Source organism: Xenia sp. Carnegie-2017, unplaced genomic scaffold (assembly GCF_021976095.1).
Source record: "Xenia sp. Carnegie-2017 unplaced genomic scaffold, XeniaSp_v1 HiC_scaffold_6, whole genome shotgun sequence".
In the NCBI taxonomy this organism is placed as follows: Eukaryota; Metazoa; Cnidaria; class Anthozoa; order Malacalcyonacea; family Xeniidae; genus Xenia; species Xenia sp. Carnegie-2017.
In genome coordinates, this window is record NW_025813526.1 from 2,452,389 (window position 1) to 2,467,773 (window position 15,385).

The 15,385-nt window shown below is 34.8% G+C and overlaps 1 protein-coding gene across 1 annotated transcript; it reads left to right on the plus strand.

Moving 5' to 3' along the window:
- The first annotated feature begins 2,259 nt into the window (after positions 1-2,259).
- On the plus strand, positions 2,260-5,188 carry LOC124458380. The gene is made up of 2 exons (XM_047008407.1): positions 2,260-2,519; positions 4,591-5,188. The coding sequence occupies exons 1-2, from the start codon at positions 2,260-2,262 to the stop codon at positions 5,186-5,188; spliced, it is 858 nt and encodes a 285-aa protein (XP_046864363.1).
- Positions 5,189-15,385: the final 10,197 nt, after the last annotated feature.

Below are 15,385 nucleotides of genomic sequence, written 5' to 3' on the forward strand. Positions count from 1 at the left end.
GGAAGGGTATGTCAGGTGAAGGTAGACTAACTGATGGCAAAATAGATGTGTTCCAAAATTATTATGGTCTGGCAATCAGAGTAAACCTTCACAGTGTTGAGGAAATGGCAAAGGCTGTGAAGGCTGCGAAATGGCTTTTTCATGTGGCATCAACAAAGGAGAATCCACAGCATCACCTTTGTCCAAAAGGAATGGACAGTTGGTGTGGATATCAACGTGACAAGGATGGTTATAACCACAAGAATGGCCTTTCAAAGTCCATTGTTGATTTGTTAGAGCCTATTTTCGAGGATTTGGCTGACACTACATTATTAAACAAATGTACACATGGTTTGACACAAAATCCAAATTAATGTTTGAATGGACTTATTTGGGATAGATGTCCGAAGACAATCTATGTTAAACATGAAACTGTGGCTCTTGACACATATTTAGCTGTTTTGAAATTTAATGATGGAGACATTTCCTTCCTAAAGATATTTGAAGATTTGGCCATAACACCAGGTTTCTTTACTTGCCAAGGTGTGCACATTTGTGACCAAGCTCGAATAAAACTTTCAGCAAAAAAGAGCACTGAGAAGGTGAAGGGACAAAGAAAATCCCTAAGATATTATAGAAAAAAGTATTTAGATATTGCTGAGGACAATGAAGGAGTTACATATGAGTCAGGTGGCTTTTAAACCCTGTATAATGTTATGAAAACTTTACTATAACTTTAACTTGACTTTTCTGCATTTCGTTATTTTTTGTGTGTCACCAATATTTGTGACACTGTGATTTTGTAAATATTTATTGTAGAAGCTTGATATTTAGTATATTTATTCAGTACAATATAATCTAGAAACTGACATTTTCAAATTTTAAAATTTTCCTCAGATGAATTATTTCCGCACTTTTTTCCGAAAAAATGGTGGATTAAAACCCAAAATATCTGACAATTCAATAAATCAGCTGTTAAATTTTTATAAAAAAATTTGAAGAAAATTGAAAAATCTCATTCTCTAGCTCAGATTATTGGCTTTTCAAAAATGTATTATTTGTTTCATTGTGATGACTTGTTCTTGAGATATCATGTTAATGCTGTTAATTAATTATGGGCTAATTAATGGCTATTAAAAAATTCTTTTGCTATATCGTGCCTTAAAACTATTTCGTGAATAAAATATCTTAAGAGTATACTGACACTTTTTTATGTGATCATTGTGCTACAAAGCAGTTGTTAGTGTGTTGTTTCGTATGTTTATATCACATGCAACTTTGAATGAATCTCAAAACAAACTAATCACAATGACTTTCCGTTTTCATAGAATGTGTCACAAACTATGTACGTCATTGATGAGTCATATGTATACTTAGATACGACGTGGATAAGCACATTTCATTGAAACTAAAGCAACCCAAAATTTATGGATGCATAACATACATGAGCTTGAATGGTATCATTTATAAAAACCCAGTTGCTTTATTGTTCCTTTTAACTCCTTCATGGTGAAAATTAAGTGTATATTGATGACATCTATATGTCACCATAGTGCCGCTCATTACAATGAACAAAGTTCTATCAAGTATCATAGCGTTTCATCCTCGTATCATACGTACGCCTATCGTTCACGCGCTCATCATACGCGTATCCTTTTCGTATCATACAAGTATCATTCTTGTATCAGACGCGTATCCTTTTCGTATCATACGCGTATCGCTCTCGTATGCCCTATATGCAACAACTCAAAAAAAAACCTGAAAAGGCATAAAACACAAGGTCCATTAAAAGAGGTAGGAGTCCATAAAATTTTGCAAGTGTGCATTCATAGATAACCAAGACGGACAAAATATAGAAAGGAAAATTATCGCCAGGTCTCGCTAACATCTATCATTAGTAAAACGGCGGAGAAGATTGTGAAATCGAGAGTTGTCTCATTTTGGACGGAACACCAACTACTAAACCCAAGCCAATTTGGATACCTGGAGGGCCGATCGACAGTGTCACAACTTTTAAGCTGTTATAATGACTGGTGTTTAACAAGAAATTCGTCCAAAGTGTCTGATGTAATATTTCTGGACCTGTCAAAAGCGTTCGACAGTGTCCCTCATGAGCGCCTACTTTTAAAACTCAATAGGTACGGGATAGATGGGCAGCTGCACCTGTGGTTCAAAAAATTCTTAACCAATCGAAAACAAAGAGTTATGGTACGTGGATCGTACTCGGATTGGTCACCAGTTACATCTGGTGTCCCTCAAGGCTCAGTACTGGGACTGGTTATGTTCCTTATTTATGTGAACGAAATACCTGGCATCATCACGTCTACTGCCAAATTATTTGCTGACGATACCAAAATGTACCGACAGATAAATAATATCGACGATTCTATTGCTTTACAGATAGATCTGACAACCCTCGACCTATGGGCGGATCGTTGGCAGATGAAATTTAATTCTACCAAATGTGAAGTCATGAGAATTACACATAAGAGAGACAAAAAGTCCACGCGGTACAATATACCGAGTACAGCGTTGAGCAATGTATCTAATAATAATAATAATAATAACTTTATTTGAAGAGGGGGACACGTAACAGCTGAAAAGCTGACAAACCTGTGGCCCTCTAACTAGATTATACAGGATTACAAAAAAACTGATAATGAATAAATATATAAATAATTACAAAATTCTATGATAAAAATAGCTGGACATATTAAAAATATTCAGAAAGATAAAATTAATTTATAAAAAATTAAAATTAAAATTAGGTAGTGTACTATTGCTTAATATTGTTTCAAAGTTGTCCAGGTTTTTATATGAGCTTATAAAATGCTTTTTCACAGCTGTTTTGAATAGATTTATACTAGGCATTTTTTTGATATCATGGGGAAGGCTGTTCCATAACTTAACTGCGTTAACACTGAATGCCTTGCCACCATCGTTATTTCTTAGGTATTTGGGACACACTAAATTTAAATTGCCATGTCTCGTGGACCTATTGTGAACAGAACTGTTCGTCTTGAACAAATCTTTGATATAAATGGGAACATCGCATTTGAGGCTCTTAAAGATCATGGCACACTTGTTTAGTTTTATTTTGTCAAAAAAAGGCAATCAGCCTAGTTTACTAAAGTTTACAACACTTCTAGAATAAGGGTCTACTCCAAGAATTACTCGGGCAGCCCTTTTTTGTAACCTTAGGAGACAGTGGAGTTCTTTAACGTCGCAGGTATTCCAAACCATGCTCCCGTACATAAGGACAGGTTTAATCAAGGCGTTATAGTATAAAAGTCTTTCTTTTATTGGAAGGTATCTCTTTATCTTTTTTAATAAACCAATACGCTGAGAAAGCTTGGCCTTTAGGCTAGAAATGTGGTCACTAAATGTAAGATCTTGATCGAGTGTTACACCAAGCAATTTATAAGAGGTTACTTGTTCTATTTCAGCCCCATCAAGGGTCACTGACAGGTGATTGCCATCAACTAATGATGAATGTAGCCTCTTTCCAGTGATAAGTAATGCTTTGGTTTTAACAGCGTTTAGGACCATCCCATTTTTGCTAGACCATTTACTTAATTTATCCATGTATTCTTGAAGACGTCGTTCCAATTCCAAAGGTGCATTATCGATATTAGCGCTGGCTTTAAATGTGGTGTCATCCGCGTAAGCATGAATAGTTGAGTCCGATCCAACAGCTACGGGAAGATCATTGACGAAAATTAAAAACAGTAGAGGTCCTAATATGCTACCTTGAGGAACTCCATTGGTTAGCATAAGTTGTGACGAAGTCGAGTTATTTACAGTGACACACTGTTTGCGATTGAGTAGATAGCTCTGCAATAGCTTTACAACATTATCTGGAAATCCATATGATGTTAACTTTACTAGGAGAATGTCATGATTGATCAAGTCGAATGCCTTGCTATAACAAAAACTAAGCCGCTGACATTGTTTTTATCAAGGTCAAGAAGGACTTGGTCCAGAAGAAACAACAAAGCAGTATCCGTGGAGTGGTTTTTACGGAACCCTGATTGGAAGCGGTATAAAAGTGCGTTTTTTGTTAAGTAAGTGTTCATTGCATTGAGGATGTGTCTTTCAAAGACTTAAGAAAGAATAGGCGAAATACTAATAGGACGATAGTTTTGAATATCTTGCTTGTTTCCTTGATTCTTGAATAGTGGTTTAACCTTTGCTATTTTCCATTGTGAGGGAAATGTACAAGTTTCAATACAGTGATTTATAATTTTAGCTATGGAGCATGATATTTCAGGAGCTGCAATCCTTAGAACTCTGGCACCAAGCCCATCAAATCCCGTGGCTTTGTGTGTAGGTATACTTAGAAGATAATCGTTAACCTCACTAGGAGTTATTTGCGGAATAAGATTCTCAATTTGACTGTTAGATTTGTCTGGAGGACCAGGAAGAGCATCATAATGAAGTACAGGAGCCGCCTTTATGAGACGTTTATATACATCAGCGAAGAAGCGGTTAAAGCGTTCAGCGATTGAATGGTCATCCTTTATCAGGTTGTTGTTTTCGTCAGCAATAGGAACGGAGTCGTCATTATTCCTTGTATCTTTAGATATCATTATTCCTTGTATCATTATTCCTTGTATCTAATTACAAAGATCTTGGAGTTATTATGTCTAGTGATCTAAAATGGTCACAACATGTTGAACAAATAGTTCACAAAGCAAATAAGGTTCTTGGCTTACTTACGCGCACAGTAGGCGGTAAAAACAAAGATATTTTTTCAAACTTGTACAAAACCTTGGTTCGTCCAATCTCGGAATACGCCTGCGCGGTGTGGTCACCACACCTCATGAAAGACATCGATGAAATTGAGAAGATACAAAGAAGAGCCTCGCGAATTGCCTTAGGCCAAAGAAGACAAGAGATGGCGTACACGGAGAGGTGTAAAATTCTTAAATGGAACTCTTTAGTACAAAGGAGAAATTTCCTTTCCTTAGTGGAATGTTATAAAACTGTATTCAATCTAAATGGATTGAATTTCAGCGAATATTTTGAACTTTGTAAAAACACTAAATCGAGATCTAACCACCCATATAAACTACAACTCAAACTCGCAAGACTGAACTGTTACAAAAATTCTTTCTTTGTCAGAATTATCAAACCCTGGAATAACTTCCTATTAATTTATTTAATTTTTGTGACAGCCCTAACGTTCGTGAGTTTAAATCAAAATTGAAGAAACACATGAATATTTATTGAATCATCAGTTAATTGATATTTAGCTGTTTCTTATTTGACATTTTTTTTTTATTTATTATTTACTATTTATTTTTTTATATTTATTATTTTTATTTTTATTAACTAGTTCTGTAAGATTTTTTACATAAATAGGAGACCTTTGATATAGGGCTAACCTCTGGGTTTCCTTTTTCTTAATAATGATGTATTTACATGTTGTTCTGAAATAAATTATTGTAACAAGCATTTAACTATTAATTGTAACAAACCTTTGCTCCAAGAATCCTTTACGATATCTAACTCCATCTCGTCTTTGGTAAAGATTGGCAGCTAAATTAAATGCCATAAAATACAAATTTTGCAAGTGTGCATTCATAGATAACCAAGACAGAAGCATTTTAACTATTAACTGTAACAAACCTTTGCTCCAAGAATCCTTTACGATATCTAACTCCATCTCGTCTTTGGTAAAGATTGGCAGCTAAATTTAATGCCCATCGATTGAGGCAAATGGCATGAAAGCCTGGATGCTCTGTTATGCATTTTGGCTGCCTTCCTAATTTGGAAACAACCATATGATCTTGCATTTCAATCATGCAATTGATAATTTTGTGGCAACATCTACATTCTTTTGGATTAACAAAGAGAGGAACATGGCAGTTACCACAATTGCACCTGAGAAAGTTATGTCAAAAGCTTCGGCAACAATATATAAACAAATTTTCCAACTTTTCTTACCAAGAATCAAGAGGAACTTCATTTTGCATTCCGCATTCAAGCTCTTCTGTTTGGCATCTTCTTCTTCTGCCTCTCTATTATAGTTTTCTAACCACTCATCATCAGCTAGTGGTTCGTGTTCATATGCTGCAGCTTGGCTATACTCAAAATCGCCATCGGTGTTTCGGAGCGCATTTGATGACGATCGATCTTCGTCTTCTAAATCGAATTCCCGACAGTTCAATTAAATATTTTCCGCTGTTGTTGCTGTACTCGACTCAGAATCGGATGTCGACATGTTTTGTACAATTTTTATATTAATTTCAAGCAATATATTAAGAATTGTTATTTCACACTGTGTTGTTTTGTATGCAGCGCATTCATACGTTCTTTAAATGACCTCACAAACCTCTCGTCTTAAGTCCCCTTAGAGGTGCAGAAATTTCTCAAAATCAGGTTAATTCAAACCGCAAAAAAACTTTTTATTTTTTTACGAAATTTTCTTTGTAATCATATTTTCCACAGTCTAAACTTTAAAAGTTCAACGAATTTGGAAAGGCTGTATGTGCACTTTAAAGTTGGTTAGGGGACAACTGCCATCTTCTTAGTCTGCCAATGGTTACACCAAAATCTACCTTCCTTTATCATTTTCACAAGAGTCAGTTGTCTTGCCATAACAAATGCGTGCATGTTCATTAGTTTGAGCCACTGTCATGGCTGCATTGAAATCTTCACACTTTACAGTGTGCACAATGTTTATAACAGTTCTTCCTGTAAAGCAAACAGGCTTTATAAATAAATTTATAAACAATAACAGCAAGGTATGCCTTATTGGCCAACTTAATCTTTTTTCATTAACTTCTTTTCAAACAGTTTGTACTCTAATCATAAGCAAAATGATGAAATCAAAAAATTTAAATATATTAGTAGCTTTTTAATTCTAACTCAAATGTTTATGGTTAGCTTCACACATGCTTCATATATACAATTTGTAACCAACAGCTGTTGGTTGGAAATTTATACAAATTGCTTAAACAACAAAATACTACCAATAGGATTTACTTAAAATCATTTTAAAATGAAAGTATATTTTCCCATTACTGTTATGCTGTTATGTTAAGAAATGTTAATGCAAGACCACCATTTATTCACGTTGAAGAAACATGGTGGTAGTTAGTTGCATTTATAAATTGTTTTTAAGCATCTTTAATTGACAAGGCTAAAATTTTTAACAACAAAATAGTACATACAATTCATCATCATCAGAGCAGCTTTCTTGATGCTCCCTGATATTGTTGACAGATACATCAAGTTTACAGTTAAAGCACATGACTGTGGGTGTAGGATCACAATGTTCCTGACGAAGAAGGCAAATATAAAAAATTAGCAATGAAACACATGACACAAATATATAAACTAACTTATGGAATAAGTTTTTTTTTGTATAAAAACTAATCAACAACAAGCATGCACTTCCTTCTCGTTTTTCATGAATAAACATTAAAAAAATACTCACTTCGCTTGAGTCAATAATTTCGGAAGGTGTCACATTTAAATTGCATTGGATTAGTCTTACGAAAGCAACAGCCTGTCCAAGTCCTCCTATATCGCATAAAAATGGCCCACTATATCCAGACCGATGTGGCTTTATCATGATCAACTCACTGGCTTGCACACCATGTCTTAAGATGTCAAATCCTCCACCATCTTTCTATTTAGGATACACTGCTTCTAGCTTAGTTTTCAGATCAACTGCATTTGCTTTTGGCTTGAAGAGTAATTTTTCTTTTCCCCAGCCCTGCTCCTTAAAGTTGCTCTTTGAGCTCCAAGCTAGGAGCAGCATTTTCCTTACAGTTGGCCAAAGAGAAAAAGATGTGCATCCAGGTTTCCCGTTTGTTGTAGCCTTTCGAGTTTGTTTTCTGCGCTTGGGCTGGGAAAAGTAGATTGGGTATCTACAGCCATGTATGTGGATGATGTGGCCATGATATTGCCTTATTTGGTGGTGAAATGCACGTGTCCATGTTCCATTTCCGTTCAAAAAAAATTGGTTTCTGAATGCCATTCCGAATGAATTACCATGCATGCCGAATGAAATTACTCCGAATGAAATGCTGAAAAAAGAGAGTTTTCATTGCAAAATTGCAATTAAAAGAGTATAATGAAATGACAGCACTTAATAATGAAAACTTTTAACTTCAAAAGTGAAAAAATTAATATTGCCGGAGATCACACCTCATGGAGAAATCGAAAACAGGGTAAGCTGTAAATTATTACTACTTATAAAGAAGTATGATTGATGTGTATGTATTGTTGATATGAATAAAAACTTAAATCATTTACATCTCAAGGTGGTACGAGACATAGCCTCCTGTTGCCACAGATTTGTTCGATGAAAGTGTTCAGAAATTAGTTTCACCAATATTTTTCAACTTTATTGCTTGGACGTGAGTATTTCAGATGAACCATTGTTTACAAGTTATCTCCATGTTCGAGAGAAAGTAGCCGTCCAGGTTTTCTCCATTTGTCCAGATATGATAAATGCTTTTAGAAAGGATCCAAATGCAAAAGGCATTGTCTCTAGCTATGGCAGCGAGGCTGATAACATGTTCTTCTGGATATATAAACATTTTACACAAACTAGGGCATTGCATTTCTTTGCCCTCAACAATGGCATATGTCTTAGCATTAGCTTAAATGACAATAAATACATGAAATATTGTTCCCAAGGAGTTCATTCCTGGAAAACATATCTGTCTTCTGTTTGACAATATTCATTTTTAAGAGGAATCCTATTGACAAACACATGTAACAAATGGGAGTATCATTCAGAAAGCATTTCCTCATACTATGCTGGTTGCCGAACGTCCACGTGGAAAATCAACGATAAAGAAGAAATTAAGATCTATAGAATTACCAACCACTGAAATAGCCCCATACTATATTGGCATAAGGAAAACAGCGAATTATGATAACTGTGAATTGCACGTAAAAGCAATAGAGCCTCTCATCAAAAACAAAAAAAGTGCAATAGCGCAAAAGTTAGATCTAATATATTCGTTGATCAAGATTTTCAGTGCAAATGGTGAAGAGCCTTGGCCTGGTTGGACAGGATTTAACGCGATGCTAAGACAGTGTAGCTTACCAACAGTATCGAGAGATGGCTATCTTCCTACTATTAATGCCATCCCTACAGAATATTCTACACTTCATGAAGTATTAAGGTAGTCATAAACAAATTGAAGGCACTATTTTTTCTAAAAACTCAAAATTTTTTTTCTTTCATTATAAGTACTTTATCTGTGGTTTTTATGAATATTCTAATCGTTTTTCTTTAAAACAATCATTTACCCACGAAAAATGCTTTCCAAGTTGTCTTAGAGTTTTTGGTTCATAGCAACGCCTTAGCAACGGATTTTTACCCAAATTTTACCCTAAAACCTCTCTTTCTAAAGCGAGTTTTTTGTCTCTACTTTTGGTGGATGTTATTCAAAGCCTTCTCGTTAAGTTACATCGTGATTGGTTGCATTTTGGCACCACGGTAACTCTTAGAATTTCATATCAAATTTCATATCGCGTGCTCGCATTGTTGGAAAAGTTACTATTCAAAAAACATTTTAATTTTGTGTCTCTAAGGAGAAAAGTCTTTTTGTTAGTATTTCGGACCTTTCCTTTTGTTATTCCAAGAATTATCAGAGTGAAAAATAATGGGGAATAGTCGAAATAGAAAGAGAAAAGCTGTTAGAACTCTGTAATCAAAAATGGCAAAGAAGTCAAAACATGGCAGAAACGATGACGCAAACCCTGGACCTTCTGGAAAGAAAATAAGTCATCAAACGAGGAGCATTGACGAAACTTTTAATAATCCACACATTGCAAAAGAAGGCACTGTGTTTATGGACTTGTCTTTGCTGTTTGGTGTTTTTGATGAAATTTTAAAATGCCCTGATTGCAAAAGCAGTGTGGAATCCCATGTTGACTTGAAGAAAAGGAAAGGCTATGCACATTATATTGTTCTTCAATGTAAGAATAAAGAATGTGAGTGGAAGTAAAGTTTCAACACATCTAAAAAGCAAGGCTGTTCACACAAACTTAATGCCCAAGCAGTCCTAGTATTTCGAGAAATTGGTCGAGGGCAAGCTGCAATGGTCACATATAGCAAGGTCATGAATATGCTCCACCAACTTGCCGAAGCTTTACAATAATCCAAAATGGAAAGCTGTCACCAGTTGTTCAACATTTGGCCAATGACAGCATGCTCAGCAATGCTATGCATGTTAGAGAGGAGTATGGAGCACCAGAATGTGGAATATCTTTGGATGGTACATGGCAAAAGAGAGGCCATGATATGGGAAAGATATCCGAAGACCACATATGTTGATCAAGAAACTGTTGTTCTTGCAATATACTTGGCTATACTTAAATTTAATGATGGGGACATAAATTTGTTAAAGATATTAAGTGAACTGGACATAACTCTTGGAATGTTTACAAGTAAAGGGGCTCAAGAATATGATCATCATCGGATAAAGTTGTCAGAAGGAAGAGCTCAGAGAAGGTGAAAAAGCAAAGAAAAACATTAAGAAACTTTAGATAGAATTATATTGACAATGCTAAACATAAGGAAGGAGTTACTTATGAAGCTGGCAATTTTTAGGGCTTCCTGGGGTATTATATAGGTTACGTAAACTTTAAATGTTGTTTTCTCATTTTTGGTGATTTTAGTACTTAGTAAGAACTTTGTGACATCATATTATCTTTGTTATTTGTCAGAGATGCCTGAAATTTTGTAGATTGAAGGCTAGTAATATCTAGTGCTTGACATTTTTCAAATTTTGATATTTTGCATTGTTGATGAAATATTTACTTGTTATGTCATAAAATGTGTACCAGAAATGAAAAATTATTGAAGAAAATCAAATTTTGGAATACATTTTTTTTCATAAAGAATTAATAAAAAATTGAAGTGTCAAGCACTAGATTATGTTCTAAGCTTTTAAAAAAAAACATTACTCGTTGAATTTGGATCATTGGTTCCCAAGATATCATGTTTGCTGCGAAGTTAATTTATTGGCTAATTAGTGACTACTGTGAAGGTACCACAGGATTCATCCTGACATTCATCCTTACATTCACCACAGGATTCACCACAACGTTCAAAATTAGCATAAAGTGTGAAGTTGACACCACATTCAATTTAGTACTATTAAATAACATCAGTTTCAGAAACAAAATAGAAAAAACCGTATTTTTTGCTACAAAAAAGCAAAAGATGCACACGTGTTTGGTGCCATTGTAAAGACCAAGTTATTTAGACAAGGATTATACTATTTTTATTTTGGTCGAAAGTCTTGGAGCAAATCTACAGCCTTTTAAAGACTACTTCCGCTTTTGTCTCTTTACGTTAATTAATTGCGCGATGTTTACAATGCATAAATGTTGACATCTAAAAAGGCCTAATTTTCAAGAAATAAACATGCTGGAAAATACTTGTGTTTGGTAACATCCGAAAGTACGTTTTCTGAGGATTTCAAATATATCTTTACTTTTGTGGCTCAAATTCCTGGAGCGAATCTACAGCCTTGCAAAGTCGACTGTGAAGGTACCACAGGATTCAAGATAGTACGGTTTTTATACGGTAAACACGCTACAATTTACTTGTGTTTAGTATCGTCTTAAAGATCTTGTTCTGAGGATTACAAATATGGTTTTATTATCTTGGTCCAAATTCGTGAAGCGGTTCTACAGCTTTGGAAAGGTAGAGCATTTTTGCGTTAATTAATAGGCAAGTTGTCATGTTGCATTATTTCACTAACGTCTAAATATGCAGGGTTTTGAACTAGTTAACACGCTGCAATATACTCGTATTTGGTATAAGATTAAAGATCTTGCTATGAGGATTACAAATATGTCTTTATTATTGTGGCCGAAATTCCAGGAGCGAATCCACAGCTTGAGAAATGTGGAGACTTTTTGCGTTAATTAATATTCGCGGTACTTAACTGACATGTTTATATATATCTAATTTTGATGAAGTTAACACGCTACAATTTACTTGTGTTTAGTATCGTCTTAAAGATCTTGTTCTGAGGATTACAAATATGGTTTTATTATCTTGGTCCAAATTCGTGAAGCGGTTCTACAGCTTATGAAATAGTTTTCTTTTTTGGTTTAATTAATTTGTGCGTTATTTAAATGAGATGTACTTATTTCTAATTTTGAAGTAGTGATAAACACGCTGCAATCATTTTTCATTGGGTACCATTTTAAAGATGTGATTCTGAAGATTGGAAAGATGTTCTGATTATCGTGGCACGAGTTCGAGGAGAGAATCTACGGCTTATGAAAAGAACAACACTTTTGTGCTACATAATTTGTTGCAATATAATTAGAACATATGTGTCTTTGTCGTATCCTGTGTTTGCGTCTTTCTTGACTGACCGTTGAATCGTTGATGTCAATGGTTTTCCTGTATTATCAAAGCAATTATTACTTTTGCGAGAAAAGTTAATTCAGGATTATATTTAAATCTTTTGTGCTCTTCTCGTTTTCGTGTAACGCTAAATGATGAAGGTACGTTATCGCTTCTTCTTGTCTTACGGTCGTTCATGTCCTTTATCATTCACTGCATTTGTTTGTGCTTTTCAGCGCACTGCGGGTCGTCCATCGAAATACACGTTTGACGTCAATGCAATTGTTGCAGCTATGTCAAATGTGTCTGGCGACCAAAACGACTCTTACAGAAAGTCAAATAGCTTCTGGGGGAAAATTTTAGTTGAACTTGGGATTAGAAACAAATTGCTTGCACGGAAAAACCTATATCTTCGCTGGCACGATAACCGGAATGGCATGCGATCTGCAATCGAGCATGGGCGATTAGAGGTACGCAAAGGATATTTAATTTCATGTATTGATCATTCGTTTGACAGTAGACGGTTTATGAATTTTGGGCGGTTTGAAAATTATCTTAAACTTTCTGATTGGTTGTTTGTGTAAAGATTACGAATTAATTATTTTTCAAAACGTAATGACCGTTTGAATATTTGTGATATCTTCTGCGCATGCGCTGATTGATAACCGATGTTTGTGCTTGAGAATTATTCAAAGCAAGCCCAAAAATTTTCTGCGAACTTAAATTAAAATGCAATTTGTCATTTGAGTTATTAAGATTGTTGTATTTTTGCTGTATTTGATACGTCGCTCGCTCAGTGCATTGTGATCGAAAATTTATAGCATTTTGTACTTCGTGATGTTATCAGTACAACAAAGACCTTGCATAATTCATCGATATATAGTTGCATTATATGAAGCGTTAATCCTCACTTAAAGACGAAATAAAAGTTACATCGTCGAAAATATCGCTAACCTATTTATGTAAAACGCAAAAGTTACAAGCGTTTTGAATTATCGGTTGGGTGGAATATGTACAGTTCAGAAAATTGTTTTAAAAGAGTTTTTGAGGATAAAGTATTCACAGCAAAAATGGTTTTCGATGCACGATCTTTTGGACTTCACTTTTGTCAATAAGCACAGTAAATGCAGAATAGTTTAGATAGTTATTGGACCCACATGTGTGCATCGCTTAACTTTGTTTTTAAGGCTATTACACTATTTTTGAGGGATTAGCTCCATAAAAATTTGCGTGTATCCAAATCAGTGAGTGCGCCCCTAAAGATTGCCCAAAAAAACCACGTCGAGGGAAGCGGGGTGGCCGTAGAAGCCGCGGCGGTGGTCGTCCCCAATGGCGAGGCCGCCAAATTTGGCGCGGCCAAGGGCGTGGCCAAGTTGTAATTAATATATTTACAAGGTCAAACGATTTTCAGAAACTGATATCAAACAAAAAAGATTAAAAACTTACTTGATCAATTAAGTAGTGAAGTGTACAAAAAAAGAGGTTTTTAAACTATATTCGCAGAATAAAAAGAAAACATTCTGATTCTGACACTATTCGATCAATCAAAAACAAAACTTATTTCAAAACAATGCAAAAAATAAATATTATTTCCTTTTGTTATCTTACATTGTTCTTACCATCTTTTGCAGGGACTAAAGAGGTTAATCCAAAGAAAAAAAGTTTAAAAAAATCTCCAAAAAAAATAAAAATTTCTGAAAAACATCTTTCCTGTGTCCAATCATTATTACAAACAGCTATTCATTATCAAACAATAAAATTCGCCCTGATGGGGGGCAAATTTAGGTCCCCGTTCTATTGCGACCTTGTTTCGTGACGCACTAAAAAAGTATAAACGAAGACATAATCATTTTGCCATCTGCTATCCTGTTTTTGTTTGGCTTGTTCTTTAATATACTGCATGTAAGTTTTTTTCGTTCTTAAGGAAATTTATTAACTAAAACGCCAAAAAATGTTTTTTGCGAGCTGTTATTGTAATTATATGTTGTTTATAATCTATATGATATGTTCATTCAAAGAAACAAACAAAACATTTTTCTTCCTATTTGTAATCCTCACAACAAGATCTTTAAGATTATACTAAACACAAGTAAATTGTAGCGTGTTAACTTCATCAAAATTAGATATATATAAACATGTCAGTTAAGTACCGCGAATATTAATTAACGCAAAAAGTCTCCACATTTCTCAAGCTGTGGATTCGCTCCTGGAATTTCGGCCACAATAATAAAGACATATTTGTAATCCTCATAGCAAGATCTTTAATCTGACACCAAATACGAGTATATTGTAGCGTGTTAACTTCATCAAAATTAGATATATATAAACATGTCAGTTAAGTACCGCGAATATTAATTAACGGAAAAGGTCTCCACATTTCTCAAGCTGTAGATTCGCTCCTGGAATTTCGGCCACAATAATAAAGACATATTTGTAATCCTTATAGCAAGATCTTTAATCTGACACCAAATACGAGTATATTGCAGCGTGTTAACTAGTTCAAAACCCGGCATATTTAGACGTTACTGAAATAATGCAACATGACAACTTGCCTATTAATTAACGCAAAAAGTCTCCACATTTCTCAAGCTGTAGATTCGCTCCTGGAATTTCGGCCACAATAATAAAGACATATTTGTAATCCTCATAGCAAGATCTTTAATCTGATACCAAATACGAGTATATTGCAGCGTGTTAACTAGTTCAAAACCCTGCATATTTAGACGTTAGTGAAATAATGCAACATGACAACTTGCCTATTAATTAACGCAAAAATGCTCTACCTTTCCAAAGCTGTAGAACCGCTTCACGAATTTGGACCAAGATAATAAAACCATATTTGTAATCCTCAGAACAAGATCTTTAAGACGATACTAAACACAAGTAAATTGTAGCGTGTTTACCGTATAAAAACCGTACTATCTTGAATCCTGTGGTACCTTCACAGTCGACTTTGCAAGGCTGTAGATTCGCTCCAGGAATTTGAGCCACAAAAGTAAAGATATATTTGAAATCCTCAGAAAACGTACTTTCGGATGTTACCAAACACAAGTATTTTCCAGCATGTTT